Below are 25,802 nucleotides of genomic sequence, written 5' to 3'. Positions count from 1 at the left end.
ATCGCATATAAGGTCCTGTCAAGCGTATTGTACGAAAGATTGAAGCCCACCGTGAATCAACTGATTGGACCTTATGAGTGCGACTTCAGACTACCATCGACCAGATTTTCACAATGCGTAAAATATTGGAAAAAACCCGTCGATTTGAAAGCCGCGTTCGACAGCACGAAAAGGAGCTGCCTATATGCCGCTATGTCTAAATTTGGTCTCCCCGAAAAACTTATACGGCTGTGCAAAATGACGTTGAGAAACACCATCAGCTCAGTCAGAATTGGGAAGGACCTCTCCGAGCCGTTCGAAACTAAACGCGGTTTCAGACAGCATGACACCCTATCGTGCGATTTCTTTAATTTGATGCTGGAGAAAATTATACTAGCTGCAGAACTTAACCGCTCTGGAAAAATATTCTATAAAAGCATGCAATTACTGGCATATGCTGACTTGCTTACTCCACACTGGAAAAAGAAGCGGTAAAGATGGGTTTGATGGGGAATGAGGACAAAACGAAGTGCCTGTTGTCATCGAGCAAGGCGTCGGCGCATATGCGCCTTGGCAACCACGCTACTGTTGGCAGCTATAATTTCGAAATAGTAAACGACTTCGTTTATTTGGGAACCAGCATCCACACTAGCAACAACATCAGCTCCGAAATCCAGCGACGAAACAATCTTGCCAATAAATGCTATTCTAGTCCAAAGCAGGCAATTGAAAAGTAAAGTCATCTCTCGGCAAACGAAAATCATACTGACTTATCTTGTTTTGTCCAATATACATCGAAAATCAAACTCTATAAGTCACTTATCGTACCCGTCCTGCTATATGGGGCAGACGCATGGACCATGACAACAGCAGATGAAGCGACTCTGGGAGTGTCCGAGAGAAAAGACCTTCGAACGATTTATGGACATCTACGCGTTGGCGATGGCGAGTACCGAAGAAGATTTAACGATGAGCTGTACGATCTCTACGCAGACATCAACATAGTCCAGCGAATTAAAACGCAGCGGTTGTGCTGGCTAGGCCGCGTTATGCGAATGAAAAATGACACTCCGGCCAAGAAAGTGTTTCTATCGGAAACCGCCTATGGAAGCATTGGTAGAGGGCGGCCCCCACTACACTGGAAGAACCAGGTGGAAAACGATTTAAACTCCCTTGGTGTGACCAATTGGCGCCGTTTGACAGAGGAAGGAGCGACTGGCGCGCCTTTTTGTTGGCCATAGCCGTTTAAACGGTTAAGAGCCAATTAAGTAAGTAAGTAAGAACGACGAATATATGAAGTGAAGCTCGGCCTAAAATCTCGTCGGAGGTTATTGCGCCTTACATTTATTTTGAATAGGACTCACCGCACGTTAATAATTGTGTTAGAGTTACTGTGAAGCTATGGATTGAAAATTTCAAACCCCTCTATTGTAAACCTAAATTTAAACAGCAACCAAATAAATAATAACAAAGTTCAGCAAAGGCAAACAACTGATTGGCTTTCTCATATGCCTCAAGGTTTCTTGCAATCCCTCTCTCTGTGAGTAGTGAAACTAATGTTTAATGCAGTATACAGGTCACTAGGTATTGAATTGGGGCACCCGGTGGTAGGCGTCACTTAAAAGTTTTCGATTTTTTACTTAGTTGGTCTTGGTGTGCGATATAAATTTCCACTCAAATGGAGCCTACTCAAAAGCACATTCTTCAAGCAAAAACAACAAGTTATAACTTAACACAGATTTTTTATTAAAAAAAGCAGAACCAATGAAATTGTAGTTACAGATCAACTGTAGGAAACTTTTAATTTAGGTATGGTTCCGCGTTAATAAATCATATTTAAAAGTGGCAATTATACGAAAAATACAAAAGGTATATCAATACCAATACATGTCACCATCCGAATCGTTACCATCAGAATTGCCAAAACACGAGTTTCCACGACTTAACTGGCTACCAACGCCAGATTTGTCACCACTACCAGATCCGCCAACATCTGACTGGCCAACACGTCCAGATCCGCGACCACCCGACTGGGCACCAGGTCCAGATCCGCCACCACGTCCACCACTCGACTGGCCATCACGTCCAGCTCCGACACCATCCGGCTGGCCACCACCAGGCTGCCCACCACGTCCAGCTCCGCCAACACCCCGCTGACCACCACCAGGCTGGCCACCACCAGGCTGCCCACCACGTCCAGCTCCGACACCATCCGGCTCTCCACCACCAGGCTGGCCACCACCAGGCTGGCCACCACCAGGCTGGCCACCACCAGGCTGGCCACCACCAGGCTGGCCACCACCAGGCTGACTACCACGTCCAGCTCCACGACCACCCGGCTGGCCATTACCACCGCAACAATTCCCAGGGTAGGCTGGAAACAATTGAAATACAAAATTATAAAAATCCTCATAAAATTTAATAAAAACTTACCATCAGCCACGAGTGCTGCCAAAGCTAATAGGAAAAGTATAGTGAAGAATTTCATTTTGTGAAGAGGTCGAAACTTAGCAAACTGCTGAAAATACACAAATTTATGTTCCCTTTTATACCATTTCTAAACTGTTAAGCAACTATTATTGTTTTAAAACAATTGTTACCATATTATACTATGTAAACATATTTTTTGGGTATATATCACAATCCCGACACAATCACATCCCGAGAATTTATAATCCCGACCTTTCATTCCTACAATACGTAATTTGGGAAATCGCACATGATGTCATAAAAAATATAGATTTTCGGTATTGTTGGACCATTTAAGACATCTCTGCCTTCGGTCGCGCTTCAAAAAAATAACCAATACAACACCGACAATGCGATCCAGTGTTTCTTGTCGGGATTTCGCTATCGAGATTTTGTTGTCTGGATTATGTTTTATCGGGATTATGAATTTTTGGGATTATGAGTCGCACTCATATTTTTTTGGAACATCAATAAGTACGGTTTTTTTTTTGTTATTCAAATTAATTATGTTCTTTGAAGCGTATGGCCTCAGTTAAGTATCTCGGCGTCACCTTCGATTCCAAGTTACTTTGAAGAAAACATATTGACGTTGCAATATCCAAGAAATTACGGTGTGTAGGCGCATCGCAGGCCAGTCATGGGGATGCATAGCCAAAGTCTCGTTACCCTTCAGAATGTATTCAGAACTTGTTTGGCATATCGAGCAACTCTATACTACTTATTGTGGTGGAACACACAGCCAGGCGCACGGAGACGCAAAGTAAATTAGTTACCTAGACGACGCACGGTCATCAGATTTGAAAAGAAGACAAGGTAAATCTCCGGAGTTAAGGGTTTTCTCAGAGACCGGGTACCATGTCATTTGAAAGTTTCCCGAACATCTTTTAAATGGTTCTATTCACCATATGTCTGTGCGCAGAGATAAACTTACTACCTAAATGAGAGCATGCTGTTGTTGTGTTCACAATATTCTTTATTCTTTCAATCCATCGACGAATCGGCAAATAAAGTTTACGTGAACAGGATTAGCTTGGTTTTGTTGGCCCACTTGAGTTTCAACAGGACTGGACCATAGGGATGCCGCTGGTAGAGGGATACTCATATATACCAGATTCATAACAGTCATCCTCTCTCGAGAGATAAACACAAGCACTTTGTCATATGACGTTTTTAGAACAATTCTTTTGTAAATATTTTCGATTGGTTTATTTGTCGTTGAGCAATCAGAGTGAACAAATAATAATAATATACTAATTATCGTATTGTTTGATCATGCGGGTAAACTTATGTTTAGCGTAAACAAGATGAATAGTCAAGTTCACTCCAACGACACCACCCACACATCACTAACATGTGTTTTAGAGGCAGCAATAGGAAATATGCCAATGAATGTAAACGAAGAAACGATAAAAGGCTGATAAACCTTTTCAGATTCAGGGGTCTGTAGCCCCATTAGATAAAATACTTTTCCTACCTGAAATAAAGAAAGCTCCTCGAACAAACTTTGCGAATTTTTCACAAACATGTCTGACGAGAAAGTTGACCGGGAAATCAAGCTACACTTTGGCACTGTTCCTGCGCATCTCGAAGTCCTTAAGAGGATTTCATGTCGGTGGCTGGCTGTTGTTTACACCAGATGCCTTAAATAGGACTACATTTTGAAGTCGTGGAACGGAATGGCTTTTCATTCGATTTTAATATTGCAACGGTAAAGCAAAATGTTCTTTATTTACAATTCTACTGTAGTACTTCACAATTACAATACTCGCATTGTTGTTGTTGTGTTAACAGTGCTTTGCCCCAGTCAATGGACACGACCAGTTACAAACTGTCATCAAAGTCCTTTAACGGGAGTCCAAGGAAACTGGCAGTTTCAACAGGGACGGAAAATAGGGAGATATGTGTTAGAGGCGTAGGTTCCACATTACAATTGAAAGGATGGTTGGTGTCATGTGGCAACACATTGCATGCAGGACATACATTATGTATGTCGGGGATGATTCTGGACAAGTAAGACTTTAATCTGTTACAGTATCCAGAACGAGGTTGGGCCAGGGTGGCTCCCTTGGTAGTCAGCTTTCTTCTGCTGCAAGGGTAGGATGTTGTATATTAATAACAGTGTTCACGGGCCCGTCCTGGTAAAAGCGTTTACCGATTCGCGTTTAAAATCTTACTGAATAACCATCGCTTGGACTGTGCTGCTTCTATACTCTTAGTTCGCCTCGTTCACTCATTTCTCCCAGGGTCTAGACTTTTCGCGAACAACCATCTCGAATAAATGGTTATTTATTTCTCGTTTATGTACCTCTTATTGGCTTTGGCTACATACATGTACATATATCGGTAGTTTATGTAAGGCCATATGCGCACTTCATTGCAGTCTACATGTGTGTGAATTATTCTCCTTGCTCCCAGCTGCTGGTTATGTGTGCGTGAAGGATGTATGCCTTCTATGTATGTGTGTATATGGCTTACTGTTGTTGTGTACTATTTATTTGCTAGCCGCATCGAAATTGGTAACATTTGTCACAATATATGTAAATATAGGCGTACTTAGAACACAACGACTTGATCTTGATATCGAAGGACGTTAAAAGTGTTCTGCCATATCTTAGTACATTAAAAAACTTCTGTGCAACATAATTGTGGCAGCGGAGTGAACTGGAACCACATCCAGAGCGAATAGTGTGCAGGGGCACGCCACAAGGGATGTGATGGCTTCTTCACTTTCTGTTTTGTTAGTCTTCCGAAGTGAGATGCTTCCTACTTTCAGACCTTTAAACGCTTTAGGCTGTGCAACAAGTCGCCCCGATCGCATCTTCGTAGGGCTAACTGGCGCCAATTGGTACTACCAAGGGAATTTAAATCGTTTTCCAGCTGGTCCTTCTAGCGGAGTTGGAGGTTCCGATAAGAATACTTTTTTGGCCGGAGCACCATCTTTCATTCGCATAACATGGCCTAGACAGCTTAGCAGCTGTGTTTTAATTCGCTAGACTATGTTGATGTCTGCAGAAAGCTCTTGCAGCTCATCATTAAATCATCTTCGGTACTACCCGTCGACAACGCGTAGATGTTTTGTCCGTAAATCTCTCGAAAAACTTTTCTCTCAAACACTCCCTTGCCGTGAGAGGACTCTACTTTTCATGGCACGGGCGTTCATGCCGATGTTATCAATGCTTTATGCAATTACCTACAGCAGCTATCGGAAAGAGCTGGCGCCTCTTGCTCATTCACCATGAAACCCCTCTTTTCCGCTTCTTTTCCAGCTTTGAGTGAGCTGAATTTACGCCGCGCGTGTTCAGGCCAATTATATCAATAGTTTCTGCTTGGTATAAATGCCTGCGGATTATTTTAGAGTGACAGCTATTCTGGACACCCAGTATGGAGAGAGCATTGGCAAGATATGTGGCCTCTCACCAAGAAGCATACACTGGATTACGGAATGGTTGTCTGGACACGGCGAGTAATACCAAAATGTCGGTGTTCGAAAAACACAGCGGCTCTGACTACAACATCCATCATGGTCGTAAATATAATGGCGAATAGACATCCTGTGATACTGCGGCGCCTGCATCGTAGGCGTTGATCAAGGTCGTTATATTGGTTAACAGCTCTTTGATTATAGCACCATTACTAACTTTGAATTCACTGTTGACCATCTCGAGATTATCTAAGCCTAAGGACTGCAGATGACCAACAACTGGACATCAAAGTCCATTATATCATTATTGGACTGTCAGATACTTCGAAAGCTTGGGTAACAAGTTTGACCAGCCGCGGTATGTCCGCTCATGATGAAGGCAAACATATGCCTGAGATATAACCGCCTTCCAGACAACTAAGGTACATTTACTTTTACCGGGATACCCGTGGACTATCTGTGAACCCAGGAAAGCATAGAAAACTTTCATCATGAGGACATACAAAATCCCGTTTATAGACGGCGTATATCCCTATTAAGCAACTATGAGTTAGCTTATATTCGTCTAATTAGATTCGTACACTTTTGAGAGTGATAAAAAAGATATGTAACTAAAAAAGAAACTGGTCATACGTTCTCAAACAGTATTTAGTATAGTAGAGTAACGTTATAGATACTGTCAACAACTTAAATAAATTTTTTTATTACTGATGTTGTTGTTGTTCTAACTGAAAAACTACCTGCCCTTTGTCTAGTATGTCTCAACAATTTCGTTTACTTATTCTTCTTCTCATAGCGATGGTTTTTTTGCTCTCGGATGGTTTTGGGTAATTTGAGGAATATAACACCATCAAGGCCCGATCATCTCGGGAACGATTTGCTGTGACCACATTGGATGACCTAGACCAAGGTCGTCCTTCTGCGAGGAATTAGGCGTTGCCAAAGTTTCGTCGGCTAAATACACAAGATTTTTCATGGAAAGGTGAGGTTAGCAGTTAGATTGGAAAAGTTATAAATTGTGCTAAACACCCCTAGAAATGGTTGCGCTAAACAAGTCCTTGAATATTTTGTTGATTTACCCCACTTATTCGGGGAATATGAGCTTGTCGGTGTTTCCGCAGCAGAATAATTTAAATCTTTCTTAATGTAAGTTCGTCAGCAAAAAAGAGTCCATTGTAAAATTTTAACCCATGAACCGATTCTTTTGACGCTGTGTATGCTGCTATTAAAATTCTATGAAAAGTATATATCAGAGTCAAGAGTTTTTTGCTCCCCAGACTATTTTGTTATAGACAATGTACAAAGCACTTTCACCTTGCGCACTTGTGTGTACTGAGGTTAGTATGCAATTGAAACAAGTAAGAACGGGACTGTCTTCGGCTGTGCCGAAGACTTCATACCTTTCATGGATGGGGCTGAACAATAATCTTATCCCGCTCGTAATCTCCGAATAATCGGATGTATAAGATAAGAAATAAACGATTTTTAAGATAAATATAAAATAAAAAACAGGTAGGTACTTTGTGTGATGATGCAAAGTTTCAGGTTTTTTGTGGTCTGCGTGTAAAAACTATTACTACGAATCACGTATTTCAACAATATATGACGTAAACGTAACTATTTGATGAATTTTGAAGCTTCTAGCCGTAAAAAAGGGGCAAAAATTACAGTTTATATGGGGTATATAATATATATACCAATGATCTCTATGATTTTTTCAGACAACAATATATGCCAAATACGTAAGCATTTGGTGAAATTTGAAGCTTCTAGCTGTTAAAACGGGGCAGAAATTGCGCAAAGTTTCTTATCTGAACAATCGGTTGTATGAGATATATACTATATATACCACCGATCTCTATGATTTTTTCAGACAACAATATATGCTACATACGTAAGCATTCGGTGAAATTTGAAGCTTCTAGCTGTTAAAATGGGGCTAAAATTGCAAAAAAAATATATATATACTATATATATTAGGCCGGGTCGATTTGTGGGGAGGCAAAAAAATCGCCCATTGCTCTGTGAAAATCATATTCTAGGGATCAAAATAAGAAACTTTGCCGAAGGAACCATACCTCTAAGAATTACGTATCGTCGTGCCGTTCGGACGTGTTTTAGTTCGCTCTTTGAAATTTTTATTTTTTTTTATTTTTTTTCTGTTTATTTGTTTTTCTGCCAATATTGGCGCAATGGACAAGTACTGTAGAAAATGTGACAAGTGCTTTGGTCGAAATGAGTCCCATATTGTGCCGTGCGGTGGATTTTGCAAGAAGTTCTACCATCGTTCTTGCTGTGAGGGCAGTTTGTCTGAATATGATGTGGACTTGCTCATAAAAAATGTACGGGATACTTGAATTCCTACGAAAAGCTTTGAAAGGCCTATGACACTGTCCTAGCATCACATAAAGTTGGCTTGGAATCCGCATTGCTCGCTATAGACGTGAAATTCAAGCTTTTGTTTGACCAGATAGCTGAAATAAGAAAAGATTTTAACACTCATGTTAAATCCAACAATAATAAATCCGACTATAACAAATCGAACGAGTGCTCCGTCAATGCTACTAATAAAACGTTGAGCAGTGATATAAACAGTTGCGCACTCACTCCACTTGCCGTGTCTATATCTCCTCTCGTTCGTTCAGCGTTCAGCCAATTCAACAATGCATGCAATGCCATTTAGTTGCTCGATCACCTGGTTTCGCAAGCTCATATACATTGCCCTCTACTGCTAACACTGTAATTGCAAACCTCCCCTCCTCGGCAAACACCTCAATGCCTAACTTGTCCTATGCCCAACAGCTGGCAGCGCCTTTTGTTGCTGGTAATAAATCTACACCTGCTAAAGCTGACACCACCTCTGTTAATGCCAATGTTGCTAACACAAATGCTGCTAACTCGGGCGCTTCTGTTATTGCTATCAATGCTAGTGCCAATGCTGCTAACGCTAACGCTGTTAATGCTGCTAACGCTAACGCTGTTAATGCTGCTGTTATGGCTAACAATTCTGCTAACACCCACCTAACATTTCCTTCCAAAAGCAAATCTGCTAAAGCCAATACCAATGCTAAGTCGAACCCTGCAGCTGATAGAGAGACATTGCATAGACGAAAAATAGTGTGAGGCAAGCTTCACAAAATTCTAGTAGGTCACATTCACCACTTACCACAGCAGAATTTGTTAAACTACCACTGTCTGTATTTGTTATTTAACAATTATTTGTACACTTTTTATTCGGCTAATGTGTTCAGAATTTTAACTTTTACTCTCTAAAACTCCAATCAGTGTATTTCTGTGCTTAAATTATTTTAAAAATTGTGTTAAAGTTTTTGGCGTGGTGAAAGTGACCTACTAGAATTTTGTTACGCTCCGCTGCTTTCCACCGAAGTTCGCGCATGCAATATCTTTATATTCCAAAATGTTTGCTAATACTAGATTACGCCCTGCTAATGCTACTGCCGCTGTTGCAAATTCTGCTGATATGAGCAGTGCTACGGATTCTGTTGATGCTTCTGGCCCTGCTGCAAACACTCTTAATAATGTGGATAGTGCTACTGTTGGCCGTCAAACTACCGGTGAAAGGAATAACCTTAGGAGGACCATAATTCATGGCCGCAATGGGAGCACCGAGCTCGAGGCTGTTGTTAAAAAGAAATGGGTTCACATTTCCTCCTTCAGGCCGACGGTCTCCGAAAAAAATATCATTGATTTTGTCTCAAAGTATGCTGGAATTGACCGCAAACATCTTTCGTGCCGTAAGCTAGTGAAAAATGGTGTTCCACTCGATAGCCTGGAGAGCATAAATTTCAAGCTCGGAGTCACTACTGCTTTGTATGACAGTCTTTTAAACCCTAATAATATAAAAGGGGCGTGAAACCTCCCATGCAAAATTAATATTTGGTACTACATAACTCTGAAGGTATTCATGCTAGAACATTGAAATTCAGTAAGGAGTTATATGAGGTCAATCCCTAACACCCCTAGAAAATGTGGGATGGGGGAGAAGGGGGCGTGGCACCTCCCATATAAATGGAATTTATCATACTACATATCTCTGGATGTAGTAATGGTAGGATAATGAAAATTGGTAAGGAGCTATATGAGGTTAAGGCCCAACACCTCCAGTAAAATCTAGAATTGGGGAAAAGGGGGCGTGGCACCTTCTTAAAATGGGATTTTTCAGAATTATGGCTGCCGTACACACTTAGGTTATTATAACATCTAAAGTTTGACTACAGAGTTGTTTGGCTGTTATCCTTTTGGGTGTTTAGTAATCTTCCGCCGTTAAAATTTTTTGTTAACTTCAGTCTATCCACATCTTCTATCTATATATATAAAAAGTTAAATTATGAATGTTTGTATGTAGGTATAAATGGGGTTGCGCCGTAAACGGATCGGCCGATTACAAATAAGTTTGATTCACCCACTAGAAACCTTCCAAAGATGGTCATAGGCTAAACATAACTTCAATATAAACAAGTAAGGACGGGACTGTCTTCGGCTGTGCCGAAGACTTCATACCTTTCATGAATGGGGCTGAACAATAATCTTATCCCATTCGTAATCTCCGAATAATCGGATGTATAAGATAAGAAATATATAGTGAACAAATCTACATACCTAAACGATTTTTAAGATAAATATAAAATAAAAAATAGGTAGGTACTTTGTGTGAGGGTGCAAAGTTTCAGGTTTTTTGTGGTCTGCGTGTAAAAACTATGACTACAAATCACGTATTTCAACAATATATGACGTAAACGTAACTATTTGATGAAATTTTATGAATTTTGAAGCTTCTAGCCGTAAAAAAGGAGCAGTTTATATGGGGTATATAATATATGTACCACCGATCTCTATGATTTTTTCAGACAACAATATATGCTATATACGTAAGCATTCATTGAAATTTGAAGCCTCTAGCTCTTAAAATAGGGCAGTAATTACGAAAAGTTTCTTATCTGAACAATCGGTTGTGGGGGATATATACTATATATACGACAGATCTCATCATTTTTTTCAGGCAACAATATGTGCAATATACGTAATTATATGGTGAAGTTTGAAGCTTCAATCTGTTAAATTGAGTAAGATATGACAAAAATCCTCTTTTTCTGAAAAATCGGTTGTATGGAGGATATATGCTATAGTGGTCCGATCCGGCCGGTTCCGACAAATGTCTAATCGGACAGCCAAATACACCCGCTCACCAAATTTTATCAAGATATCTCAAAAATTGAGGGACTAGTTTGCATACAAACAGACACACGAACAGACGGACAGACGGACATGGCTAAATCAACTCAGCTCTTCATCCTGATTATTTCGGTATACTTAATGGTGGGTCTATCTATTTTCCTTTAAGGACTTACAATTTTGGGTTTCGTGACGAAATTAATATACCATTTCATTTTCATGAAAGGTATAAATATTTGGATTTTTTCAAATGCATGGTAGGCGAGGTGAAAAAATAATTTTTTTGGAGTTGGAAGAATTGTATGTGATCGAACGGAAATAAGTGTGTTCATCTTTTATGTGCAAATTAACGAACAAATTTTAAAGCATATTTTATTTTGTTAAATGAGATATTAATATAAACATTTACGAGAAATACGTGTATGTATGTATGTTATTCAATTAAAACATAACGTGTGTGTATTGGTGCATAAATGCACGAAGGGGGACATTCCTTTTATGGAGTCCTTATATGGCGAACGTGGGCCGGAGCCCTACAATGGCGGCCAAGAATGGCAAATATTTGAAAGGGACATTTTTAAACATATGTATAAATATGTGGATCCCTGAAACTATTCATGAACGAATTAAAAATGTAAAAATTAAAAAAAAGAAACAAGTAAGAACGGGACTGTCTTCGGCTGTGCCGAAGACTTCATACCTTTCATGAATGGGGCTGAACAATAATCTTATCCAGTTCGTAATCTCCGAATAATTGGATGTATAAGATAAGAAATATATAGTGAACAGATCTACATACCTAAACGATTTTTAAGATAAATAAAAAATAAAAAATAGGTAGGTACTTTGTGTGAGGATGCAAAGTTTCAGGTTTTTTGTGGTCTGCGTGTAAAAACTATGACTACGAATCACGTATTTCAACAATATATGACGTAAACGTAACAATTTGATGAAATTTGATGAATTTTGAAGCATCTAGCCGTAAAAAATGGGCAAAAATTACAGTTTATATGGGGTATATAATATAAGAAAACAATATATGCCAAATACGTAAGCAATCGGTGAAATTTGAAGCTTCTAGCTGTTAAAACGGGGCCGAAATCGCAAAAAAAACATATATATACTATATATACATATATACTATATATACCATCATATATACATATATTATATATATCACCGATCTCTATGATTTTTGACACAACAATATATACTATATACGTAAGCAATCGGTGAAATTTGGAGCTTATAGCTGTTAAAATGGGGTAGAAATTGCGAAAAGTTTCTTATGTGAACAATCGGTTGTATGAGATATATACTATATATACAACCGATCTCTATGATTTTTTTCAGACAACAATATATGCTATATACGTAAGCATTCGTTGAAGTTGGAAGCCTCTAGCTCTTAAAATAGGGCAGTAATTACGAAAAGTTTCTTATCTGAACAATCGGTTGTGGGGGATGTATACTATATATACGACCGATCTCATCATTTTTTTCTGGCAACAATATGTGCAATATACGTAATTATATGGTGAAGTTTGAAGCTTATGAAATGTATGCAAATTAATCATACTTTTATGAATTATCCCATCCCTTTTTGTTAATAAATTAAAATGTTAGGAAAATGTATGCAAATTGAAATATGCATGCAAATAGTGTTTTGCCGACGGCATTTGCACACTTGGAATTTCTGTGCACACGAAATCCATTTCATATTTATAAAACGTTAATTTGCATAAAATGTGTGCATATTAACCATGAAGTATGAATTATTAATAAATTGAAATAAATAAAATATTTGATAACAATTGAATAAATAAAAAAATATTTCGTTATTATTTGGACTATGGGTGGGAGGGGAGGTACCTATAAAGAAATTTCCTAAAGCATTTTATATGTGTTATTCAGTACAATGATGTAAGTACCTATGTACTTGAATATTTTCAAAGGCAGGTTTGATAAGCCAAGTCAAACCTAAATACATTTGACCTGCCTCAAATCAACCCTTAAATATGTAAATAAGACCAACAATACACAAAAGACATGTGCCTGTTGATCAGATGTTGAGCATTGTATCATTGAATATATATGTATGAAAATACAAACCAAAGCAAAAAAGTACAAATGTACATACATATATATATATTCATCAATACTCCAATTAAAGGCAGACATGTATAAAAAGCTTGGTCGCTTTGATGCTGTGGCAGTGTCTTAAGTTATTAATAAAACAACTTGTCGCTTTCCGCGTTATGAAGCGACCAAATCAATTATGGCAATCCGCGTATACGGCCATGGATATGTAAATATCAATGCTCGTAGCAATTAGCCGACGAAATACAATAGGCACGAGCCAAATTATGTGTCGTCAGTGGTTAAAAGTGTTGCTGTTTATACCTTTAATAACTCACAGCTAAAAGGGAATTTATTATAAAATTAAAATAAACGAATTTATTGCTCTTTTGCGAAATAATGTTATATTTCTTCGCAAAATTACTTTAATTTATTTCGCCGCTCCCATATATTAATTTTTATCTATGAAAATAATGTAAAATTCTTACTTTGTACTGACATGTGATAAACAAGTCAGCATATACAGTATGACGTCACAGTGCGAATTCGGGCCAGAAACGGGTAAACACCACTCTTATGTAGCAACTGCAACACAGTTGCTGCAAATTTGGCTACGTGACTGCGCGAACAATTTTACGGCAGAATATGATAGGGGGTTTCAAATAGCAAATAAAAATGTCCATAAGCTGTGACAACTCGGCAATTCAGGATATGAGAAAATTATTTGCAATAATTTATATGAACAATGGATGGAAATTTTTAGATTATATTGCTAATATGTTAGTGGACATTTACTAGGCAATATCTATGCATGTTTATTTGCATTTTTTACTACCATATTAGTACTTTCATACAGGCTTATAAATAGTTTGGTATTATTTCAAAGGAAAAGTGCGGGGTTATGAAAGTAGTTATGCTCGTCATAATGAATACCCCCAATATGCATCGAAGTTGGAATTTATAAAATCGCAAAAATTTGTCTTTTGACGATTTTATCAAATGCCATGTTGCCGAATTGCAAAATTCTATCATCAATTTGGACAACTTAAGAAGAAGAATTTATGAATGAAAAATCAAGAGGAAGCTAGTTTTCAGAATTTTGTGATTTACATACAAAACATGAGCATACATATGTAAATATGTATGTGTGCTTGTGCGTATGGTTGGATGGTTGAAGTGAATTTTGTTTTCTTTGTCAACATGCGAATATAAAAATATTTCTTAGCTTACATATGAACATAGATTTGTACATATGCTTGTGCGTAAGAATAATTTTTGTTGGAAATGGTTGATTGAAACAGTTTGTCTTTTATTTGAACATGTGAATGTACAAACATTTGTTAGCTTATGCATGGGTATATTGGTATCAATGAAGTGGGTGGGAAATGGGGGTGTAGGCTGATCTTTAGTTTAGGAATATATGTGTGTACATATATACCAATCTAGGTTTGTTTATACCCACTCACCATTTAGGTGATTAAATTTTCAATTTCCCTACATATCAATATAATTTGATTACTCTTTCTGACAAAATAATGAGTTACCATACAATTGAACAAAAGAAATAATCAAATATGAATAGGTACTTTAGATGATCAAACACTGAATATATTTTTTCAACCACATTTTGGAATCATATTTGAATCAAATGTGTTTACTTTAGGAGATCATAAATTTATAATAATTTTTAATTCAGCTTTCTGAATCTTTTTTGACTATATTTGTTGACTGAATAATGTATTTTATACTTGTCAAAATATTTCTTTACATCGGAGCTGCTCAACCCCTATACACTTGTAGCACTTTTGTTTTTGTTTTGCACTGAATCATAGGCACAGATTCAAATTCACACTTTGAATATAAAAAAAAACAAGTAAGGACAGGACTGTCTTCGGCTGTGCTGAAGACTTCAACCTTCCAACCATCATAATTTATTTACAAAAAATCAGAGAATTAAATTTGCAATATACTTGCTCCTATCAGAGAATTTTTTGGTAACAGACGAACAGAGAAAATCGTTAAGAGAATTTCTGTTACGTCTTGCACCCTGTTAAGCAGGGATGCACCTTAACGTTAAGCTAATCGTTTATCAAAAAATTTCCACCGTTTCCGTTGAAACACTTCGAAATATTATCGATAAAGAAATTATCAAAATAAATTGTATCTCGTTTTTAACTGAAACGAAAAGCTTTCGTTAACGTTAAAAACGTTAACAAAAACGTGATACTTTATGTTTGAATTGTGCTGGCAATGCTATAGCAATGGTGAAGCCGTAAGGTGGCAACAACGAGCGCACATACACACACATACTCTATGTAATTTGTTTGTGTAATTCGTTGGTGGTAATGTCAAAAATACTTTGAGAAATGTTCGTACTGTCAAAATTCATGAGAAAAGTTGCAATCAGCTTGGCTAATGCTTTCACCTTTAATGACTCCGCCATCAATCAGCTTTGCCAGCATAGTTTGAAATTAATAATCAACATAAACGATTTGATTTCGTTTTGATATGGCAGAAAACGAAACGAAATCATTTCGTTAATTTGACGATCTTAACGTTAATAAACGAAACGAAATGACTTCGTTTCGTTTATTAACGTTGATTATCGTAACGAAATGATATCGTTTCGTTGGTTAAGCATGCCTGCTGTTAAGTTAACATGAATTTGGGGAATAGTGGTGAAGTGCAAGACGTGTCACATGCAAATGGATCGTAAGCAGTGGATGCCAAAAAAACGCCTTCTCATTGTGTTTAAATTCTCTGTCATTGTGTTTAAATTCTCTGATACAACGAACGTAGAAGTTAGGTTGTTATTCCTCAATGTTGCGAGAAGGAGTTTTTGCTAGATTCCAACTTTTTTGCAAGTGAACACGTCTTGCACTTCACCACACACAATCCAATTTCAATGTTAACCTGCTAACAGCAGGAAATTCTCTGTCAACAGTTTCAGCTGCTGTTAATATTATTTGATTTTCTCTTAAGATGATTTCTTTGTGCGAATATAGGTATTTAGTAGGATTAATTATATTTAAATTTTATTATTTGTAGCAATATATTTGCATGTTTTATGTTGTAATATGAATTTGAATTTAATTAAATTAATTTAATAAATTTTAAAAAAGGTAAAAAAAGCTTAATTTCAATGGGAAATGGAGGGTTGAAAATGGCCTTGCGGCGTTGCAAATACGTATACGCGGCCTAAGTAGCAGATAAGACAACAGGAAAAATATAGTTCGTTTGGCGCACCTGTTTGGCAATTGTCTGAGGCTACAAGTGCTTGAGGTTTGAACCTCAATAAAATAAAGCTTTTCTTTTGTTTTTTTTTTTTTTTATGGAAAATCCCATTAAAATATCGAAATATGAATTTTGGATTAGCAAAAGCCGAAAAGTCGATGTCATTTTGCTTATTATATTTGTTAATTATATTTATTAAGTGTGGATTTTTTTCTGTAATTTGAAATAATATTTCAAGTATACAGTTTTATAGCCCTTTTAATTCTACCCTAAAAAAGTGCACATGTCAAGTTCATAGAAAATTCCGCCGATTTTTGGAAATTTTTTCCCTTTTTGACTATTTGCGTTTCAAATCTTTGATTACCTTATTCTGACCTTATCAACTGACCATGTATAATATTAAATACATTGCTAGAGGTGCGCTTTTTCGGTCATTTCAGAGATTCGGTTCTTTGGTTCTTTTTGTTCATCTGTTCCTTTTTTTTCAAGCAAATTTGTTCACTGCCCATCAGACCCACGAAAAAAGTCAACAAGTATAGAGGGGGTGTGTATGCAGCAATGCTTTGTGTAGGTATATGTAAATGTGTAATGAATAAATAAGTTAATATATATACATATGTATAATTAACTTCAAAAAACGGTACAAATTTCGGAAGATCCAGGAAGTTGAAAGAGTACAGGCACAAATTGTACATATGAACTTTTCAAGTTTAATGAATGTAATAATTAGTTTCTTACAAAAGATGTTTTTCATAAATATATACACACATATCGCATAAGTGGCATCATCGACATTCGTGCTCACTGTGAATTTCTACGTATATGTATGTATGAATTTACAATCTTCGTGAACGAGAAGAGAGAAAGAATAACATTAGATAAAACGAACTAAAAGAACAAATAGAACTGAAATCGAAGATCTAGTTCACTTGTTCAGTTTTCTCCTCATTCGAAACTTCGAAATATCAGAACAGAAATGGAAATATGACGTTTTGTATGGTATAGCCTCATGCGTAAAAGGAATGGTATATGTGCGTACGAAAGCCAAAAAACTATTTTCATACATTTCACACACGCGCCAATTTTTAGGAGTGCCTGGTAATATAAAAATGTTTCTTGCTCAATGATTCTTCTTTCAAGATTTGGATTTTTTCACAATGTCTTTGAAAAAATAAATTCTATAAGTTTGCTTTTGGACAAGGTGTAGTAGGCGGGAATGGAAGTTGTTCTCTTAGGTTGTATTAGTTTTGGCCTATATGTACGAGGCCAGATAGAAACTTTGAATGTGTTAATAAGCGGAACCAAGTAGAAATAAAAATTTTGTCTGACTTCGATTTTTTGTTCTTCCTCTTATGTTTGTGATTTTGTTGATGAGACGTAGGCGGGAATGTAAGATTTCCTCGCCAAAATCTAAGGTTGTGTTAGTTTTGGCCTATATGTACGAGGCCGGACGAAATGTTTGAATGTGTTGGTAATAAGAATCGGCGGGTATGGAAGTTAGGAAAAATGCTTGCATATTTTAGCGACATTTGCTATTTTATATGGTCGCCTATTACCATGCCAGCTTTCGACGGTATTGAAATGCCCTTTTTAGCTTTGAGAACAATTTTCTAACAATTGAAAGTAATTCAACAATTGTTTGAATTTGGTTGGCTTTTGATTCTTTATACTTAGCAATAGACCGACCGCACTCAAAGCAACATCCTCGACCGAGATAAAAATCCTTAAAGAGTCTACGACTGTGGAGAAACTGAATCGCCAAGCAGCTAGCAACACCATCCGGCTAGTCTTGGTTTCGGGTCACAAAGGGGTGGAGAAAACAGACAAACTGAAACCATTATAGCAATAGGGACTCAAAAGTTTAAGAAAAAGCTCAGGAAATAACAGGCATTTCTTAGAAAACCGTATTGGATTTAAATCGCAGCCTGCGACGCGCAAAAGCATTGCTAAGGTAATACAACGAAAAGCGATATAAAGTTCCGATGCATCTTTAGAAGATAATTTGAGCATAACAACAGTGATACTCACAGATTCCAGGTTCAGAACAGTCATCCTCTCTCGAGAGAGAAACACAAGCACTTTGCCATGTGATATTTTTTAAACATTTCTTATGTAAACATTTTCGGTTGATTTATTTGTCGTTAACCAAATAGAGTACGTAAATAAGAATAAAATACTAATTATCGTATTGTTGGATCATGTGCGTAAACTTATTTTTAGCGTGAAAAAGATGAATAGTCAAGTTAACTCCAACGACACCACCCACACATCGCCAACATGTGTTTTGGAGCCAGCAATAGGAACTACGCCAATGAATGTAAACGAAGAAGCGATAAAAGGCTGATAAACCTTTGAAGATTCAGGTATCTGCAGCCCCATTGGATAAAATACTTTTCATACCTGAAATGAAGACAGCTCCTTGAACATACCTTACCAGTTTTTGTTGAATTAACTGACTAATATTTGAAAACCATTCACTGTAACTATAATATTGTAACGAATTCACTTGCAAATCCTCTTATTTGCCCTTTTGCTAAGTTCATATCACTAAACTGTTGAATAAATAACTCCAATATTGAATAATGGAAAAATTGCCTTTATTAAAGTACTTCACAATAACACTTATACTTTGCAACTAGCTTGCTTAACAACCAAACTGATTGATAGTTCAAATGAAACTCTACTATTGCCCGCCAGATTGCGTGCTTAATTAATAAGTGCTTGATAGCTCAAATCAAACTGAATTCCAGCGCCTCTACATTTGCTGCCTTTTATACTCTCTGATTTCAACGTACGCATCTTCTAGGCGCTTCCAGAATCTACTAGTTGTCATCAGCTCTCAAACTTCTCAGCTGTAACTACAATTGCACAATTTTATAGCTTCTCTCATTGCATACTTTCAGGAGTATCTCAGATATATGCATGTGTTTGTGCATTTATTCTCCGCTGCTCGTATACGTACATGGTACATATGTGTAGACGCAATTATTATTTCGTTTATGTAGATACATAATGATTGATCTATGGATGTGCATGATATCACTGTTTAGCATCGGCTTAGAGATAGCAGCACCCCTTAGTTTTGCTAATATTCGTAACACTGCCCTCCACCTAAGTCTGAACGTCCCGATTAGACAAATATGCCAATCTAAACGTTGCCAGCCTTTCCAAATGGACCACTTTCATTTTGGTTCGTGGTTTACCGACGGTTTGTATGCGGTACACTACATCGTTGATCCGTTTTACAACTTTGTATGGGCCTTCCCAATTACACTGCAATTTCGGGGACAAACCTTTTTTACGTTGTGGGTTGTATAACAGCACCAAATCTCCTTCCTGAAAACCTTTGGAATTAATTGCTTTATCGTATCTGGCTTTCATCTTGTCACTCATAATCTTTGTTCGTTGCCTTATCAGATCATGTATTTCTCTTAGCTCTTCTTCCAAATCACTTGTGGATTTCTTGACATTTCTCTCCGCATTGGCATCTATCCCAAACTTCAAATCAGCTGGCAGTCTAAGGTCATTGCCAAAAATTACTTTTGCAGGGGTTTGGCCCGTTGTGTCATGCACTGCTGATCGGTAAGCCATCAAGAATAATGGTATGCGGGTATCCCACTCTTTATGATACTTGTCTACTACTTTCATTAAGTGCTCCTCCAATGTTGTATTGAATTGTTCTACCATACCATCGGATTGAGGATGCAATGCAGTTGTCCGTGTTTTTCGAATGACCAATGATTTACACATTTCCTGGAACACAGCTGATTCGAAATTCCTGCCTTGGTCAGAATGTAACTCCATTGGTACACCATACAATACCCAATTGTTTATAAACACTTCTGCTACCGTTTCCGCTTCTTGATTTGGGATTGGGTATACCTCCATTTGCTGAAATAATCCATAACTACCAGTACATATTTGTTTCCGCCGTTGCTAGTAGGAAATTGACCGGCGACATCCATAGCGATCCTTTCAAATGGCGCACCTGAGTTATATTGCTTCATCTGGCCATGCGTTCGGGTTCTGGACCCTTTCGCTCTGCTGCAAACCTCGCAGTTCGCAATCCACTCAGTGACCGACTGACGGCAACCAAACCAATAGAATCTCTGTTTAATCTTCTCGAGCGTCTTCGTGATTCCAAGATGACCTCCGCTTGGACCATTATGCAGCTCGCTGAGCACGTCAGGAATCCTCTTTCTGGGAACAACTATCAGTTTCTTCTTGCATTTACCATCCTCACTCTCCCATACTCGATGAAGGCAACCGGATATCAATTCTAAACTGTTCCACTGTGCCCAATATGACTTCGCAATGGGACTCTCTGCTGACATCTCTTCTCTGTTTGGGCTTTCGTTTCGTTCGAGCCCTTGCATAACACGTAACAGATCTGTATCCTCTAGCATAACACGTAACAGATCTGTATCCTCTAGCTGACACTTTCTTAGCTGTTCCTTGTCCCATTCATCTGTACATGTTATAGTCATTAGCCGGACATCTATAATGTCTTCTTTAGCCTCGGCCCTTGAACAGTGCTTGCATTCCAAACTACATGGTCTTCGTGACATTGCATCGGCATTTACATGGGTACTACCTTTTCGATGCTCAATGGAAAAGTCATAGCTTTGTAGTCGCTCGATCCACCGTGCCAATTGTCCTTCCGGATTACGGAACTGCAGAAGCCATTTCAACGCTGCGTGATCAGTCCTGACGCGGAATCGCTGGCCGTAGAGGTATTTGTGGAAATGTTTAATGCACTCTACCAATGCCAACAGCTCTCTCCGTGTAACGCAATAGTTCCTCTCTGGTTTTCCAATCGAACGGCTGTAATATGCAACTACCTTCTCCTGCCCATCGACCAGTTGTGATAAAACACCTCCTATAGCATATCCGCTCGCATCTGTATCTAGAATAAACGTTGCTCCTGGAATCGGATATGCCAACATTGGGGCAGTGCACAAACGCTCTTTCAATGTTTGGAAAGCTACTTCTTGCTCCTTTTTCCATTCAAAAGCTTTATTTTTTCTTGTTAGCTCGTGGAGACTATGGGCTACGCAAGCAAAATTTGGTACAAATCGGCGGTAATATGTGCACAGCCCAAGGAAACTTCTCAATTCATGCAGATTATGTGGTCTTGGCCAATCCTTTACTGCCTCTATCTTTTCATTCGCTGTACGGATACCTTGTGTCGTTACCTTGTGACTCAGATGAATTTACTTCCTTTTTAAACAGCGCACACTTTTTGGGACTTATCTTCAAACCAGCGCCAACTATTCTCTGGAAAACTTCATCTAAGTTTTTAAGATGTTCATCAAAGTTCTTGCCCAATACGATGATGTCGTCCAGGTACACCAAGCATGTTTTCCAATTTAGTCCTTTCTCGAAAGTAGCTGGTGCATTACATAGTCCAAAGGGCATTACCGTAAATTGCCAAAGACCATCTCCGACGCTGAAGGCTGTTTTCTCTTTGTCTTCCTCCCTCACCTCCACTTGCCAGTAGCCGCTTTTCAAGTCCAGTGTGGAAAACCATTTCGTACCAGAGAGCGACTCCAGAGTGTCGTCAATTCTTGGCAATGGGTAGCTATCCTTTTTCGTAACGTCATTCAACTTCCGGTAGTCCACGCAAAACCTCATTTTTCCATCCTTCTTCTTTACAAGTACTACCGGTGAGCTCCATGGACTAGCTGATGGTTCGATGACGCCGCTGTCGCTCATTTCTTGTATGATTTGATTCACAACTTCCCGCTTCGCCAGTGGAACACTACGTGGTGCTTGACGGATCGGCCTCGTATCTCCAGTGTCAATTTGATGTTTCACAACATTGGTGCGGCCTGGTTTGGAACCATCCTGGTCAAAGATGTTCGCGTACTTTAGGACCAGTTGTTTTGCCTTACTCTGATAGGTTTCCTCTAGCCCCTGCGTCCATGCCGTGATGTCATTTGCAAGATCAGTATTACTAGATGAAACATGTTCCTGGAGCTGTTCACAGTTAATAACTACCTCGACCTCTTGGCATCTTCCCAAAATAGCTCCTTTGGTCAAATTGAATGGTGACTTGAACTCATTGAGTACTCATACCGGAATACGTCCATCTTGTTTTGTCATAGCCAGGGTTTTTCCTACAAGTATGTTCAGTGCTGATTTATTTGCTGCTTCGACAACCCACAATTTGTTTGTCCCACAATCTCCATCAACCTTTGCCCAGATGACTGCTTCTGATTTTGGTGGTATTTGCTGACTCTCTTCCACCAGCACTCGTTTACTGCTGTAGCCTCTCTCGTAGCCGAAATTAAGTGCCACATCCATGTTCTTATATCGCATCGTCTTGCTTTGCATATCGATTTTGATGCCTTGGTTGATTAAGAAGTCCACTCCAATTATGATTTCATCAACAATACCTGCCACTATAAAATTGTGTAATACCGTGACGTTCCCAATTGCTACTTCACCTTCTACTTCTCCAATTACCTGGGTGTCCTCTCCCGTGGCTGTACGTAATCTTGCTCCAAGCAATGGTCTTATCGTTTTGTTGACTAAATCTGATCGAATGATGGAATGGGATGCACCCGTATCTACAGTCAGTAACCGTTCCTTTCCATCCACATGTCCTCCGACAGTAAGATTGCTTGACCTTCTTCCAATTTGCGAGATAGAGATTATGGGGCATTCAATTGAGGGAGCCAGCTGTCGCCCCTTGCGGCTGACTCGCTTTAGTTTAACGATTGAGTGGTATTGGAGATTTGCTCATCTCCTTCTGCTCTGCGTTTACGACCACTCACATTGTTGGAACTGTTAGGATTGATACTGCAATAACATGCAATGTGCCCTGGCTTTCCACATTTAAAGCATTTGGCGGCACCATCGTTTTTCTGCTGCATTCCTTTTAATGCTTCCAAAATTGTGTCTACCCAGTCTGGCCTTTCCACTTCCACGCGATGAGCTTTGTATGCGGGCTTACTCAAAAGTGACGCTGTTTCCTGAGTCAGTACGTGGGATACCGTTTCAGCAAATGTTAGTTTTGGATTCACATATGTAGCCCGCTTCGTTTCCACATCTCATATGCCATTTATGAAGCTCTGGATTTTTACCTTTTCAGTGTATTCCACGGGTGCGTCCGCATTTGCAAGATGAGCCAATCTTTCACTATCTGAAGCAAACTCCTGCAATGTCTCATTTGCTTTTTGGTAGCGGTTTTGCAACTCAATTTGGAATATCTGTTTTCTATGCTCGCTTCCATAACGTCGTTCTACAGCAGCCGTCAATGCTTCATAACTGTTCCGTTCGTACTCTGGAATCGTCTGTAAGATTTCCGCTGCAGGCCCTTTCAATGCCACGAACAGTGTAGCAACTTTATCTTCCACATTCCAGTTGTTCACTGCTGCGGTCTTCTCAAACTGTAGCTTGAAGACCTGGAAAGGAACAGAACCGTCAAATGATGGTATTTTTACCTTTGGATTGCTTGCTGAAACAGCTGGGCGGTTTAGTTGTAACTGCTCCATACGACCTTTTAACGCTTCTATTTCGGTATCAATTTTGTCAAGTTGTAAAATTTGTGCATCCTGCTCTTCCAGTTTCACAAAGAGCTGCGATGATAACTGTTCCGAAATTTGTGCCGACATTTCAGATATACGTGCCTCTTGCGCTTCCAGTTGAGATCCCAAATATGTCTTCTGTTCTTCCAATTGCGATGTTATACGGGCTTCCTGCGATTCCAGTTGGGATGCCATATATGTCTTCTGTTCTTCCAATTGCGATGTTATACGGGTTTCCTGCGATTCTAGTTGTTTTTCCATCTTGGATGTTACTGTCGACGTTTGTGCAGATATTGCAGCTAATATTGTGTTCAAGTCTGTGTTTGCCATTGTCTTCGGTGTTTCATTTTTCTCCTCCAATTTTGTTGTCTCATCGCCATCAAGATGAAAGACATACTCGTCCACATCAATTCCTTCTGCTTCCATTGCCTCTCGTAGCCGTGCCTGAAGTTCAAGTTTAACGCCGCTTGTATTCAATCCACGGCTCTCCAACTCCTTCAGTTGCTGGATCTTCAATTCACTTAACTTTGCCATGTCCTTGTTGTCCTCTGGAATTTATTCAACAATTCCTCTTCTGACACCAATTGTAACGAATTTACTTGCAAATCCTCTTATTTGCCCTTTTGCTAAGTTCGTATCACTAAACTGTTGAATAAATAACTCCAATATTGAATAATGGAAAAATGGCCTTTATTAAAGTACTTCACAATAACACTTATACTTTGCAACTAGCTTGCTTAACAACCAAATTGATCGATAGTTTAAATGAAACTCTACTATTGCCCGCCAGATTGCGTGCTTAATCAATAACTGCTTGATAGCTCAAATCAAACTGAATTCCAGCGCCTCTCCATTTGCTGCCTTTTATACTCTCTGATTTCAACGTTCGCATCTTCTAGGCACTTCCAGAATCTACTAGTTGTCATCAGCTCTCAAAATTCTCAGCTGTAACTACAATTGCACGATTTTATAGCTTCTCTCATTGCATACTTTCAGGAGTATCTCAGATATATGCATGTGTTGGTGCATTTATTCTCCGCTGCTCGTATACGTACATGGTACATATGTGTAGACCCAATTATTGTTTCGTTTATGTAGATACATAATTATTGATCTATGGATGTGCATGATATCACTGTTTAGCATCGGCTTAGAGATAGCAGCACCCCTTAGTTTTGCGAATATTCGTAACAATATTATTGCTTTTACCGAAACATGGCTCAAACCTAATTTTTTGTAGTGAGTACCAGATCTATAGGTTAGGTTAGGTTAGGTTGAACTGGCCGGTCCATGAGGACGTCACATAGACTGAAAAAGTCCGTAGTGTTATCAGAAGTTTGTTCAAACGACCAAACTGAAAAACCCTATCAAAAACCAGGACCTATGTTATAAAATAACTCCGTCCTCTTGGCAAATACTAGAAGCTTTCTAGGATTTAAGCCACTTGCTGCTTCTAGATTTGACATGTATCACTTCTAATAGCTGGAGTCTTAGCCTGGCAAGCGCAAGGCAAGAGCACAGAACGTGCTCGATCGTTTCCTCCTCCAGCCCGCACTTCCTACATCTGCTATCACTGACCAAGCCTAATTCAAAGGCATGTGACGCCAGAAGGCAGTGTCCAGTCAGAATACCCGTCATGAGTCTACCGTCCTCTCTTTTTAATGATAGAAGCAACTTTGTTAGTCTAAGGTTGTAAGACCTGCACATAATCTTCGCCACTTTACAGCCCCGCGCTTGAACCCACGCCTTTCCTGCTTGGTTGATCATGTGTACCTCTCGCCTTTGCCTAATTTCACCCAGTCTAATTGGGACGTCTACGTAGCAAGCTTCAAGGGATGCGCCCTTTTTAGCTAGTTCATCCGCTTTTTCATTGCCATCTATTCCCATATGCCCTG

The 25,802-nt window shown here is 38.8% G+C and overlaps 1 protein-coding gene across 1 annotated transcript; it reads right to left on the bottom strand.

The window, feature by feature from the left end:
- Positions 1 to 1,718: 1,718 nt before the first annotated feature.
- LOC137239280 (uncharacterized) lies at positions 1,719 to 18,811 on the bottom strand. The gene is made up of 3 exons (XM_067764383.1): positions 18,805 to 18,811; positions 2,413 to 2,494; positions 1,719 to 2,353 (listed from the first exon to the last, which is right to left on the bottom strand). The coding sequence occupies exons 2-3, from the start codon at positions 2,465 to 2,467 to the stop codon at positions 1,854 to 1,856; spliced, it is 555 nt and encodes a 184-aa protein (XP_067620484.1). The 5' UTR covers positions 2,468 to 2,494; positions 18,805 to 18,811; the 3' UTR covers positions 1,719 to 1,853.
- Between the last annotated feature and the right edge of the window lie 6,991 nt (positions 18,812 to 25,802).

The sequence above is a fragment of the Eurosta solidaginis genome, chromosome 2 (genome assembly GCF_040869045.1).
Source record: "Eurosta solidaginis isolate ZX-2024a chromosome 2, ASM4086904v1, whole genome shotgun sequence".
In the NCBI taxonomy this organism is placed as follows: Eukaryota; Metazoa; Arthropoda; class Insecta; order Diptera; family Tephritidae; genus Eurosta; species Eurosta solidaginis.
The sequence above is the reverse complement of the archived record's forward strand: the minus strand, read 5'-3'. Positions and strand labels throughout refer to the sequence as shown.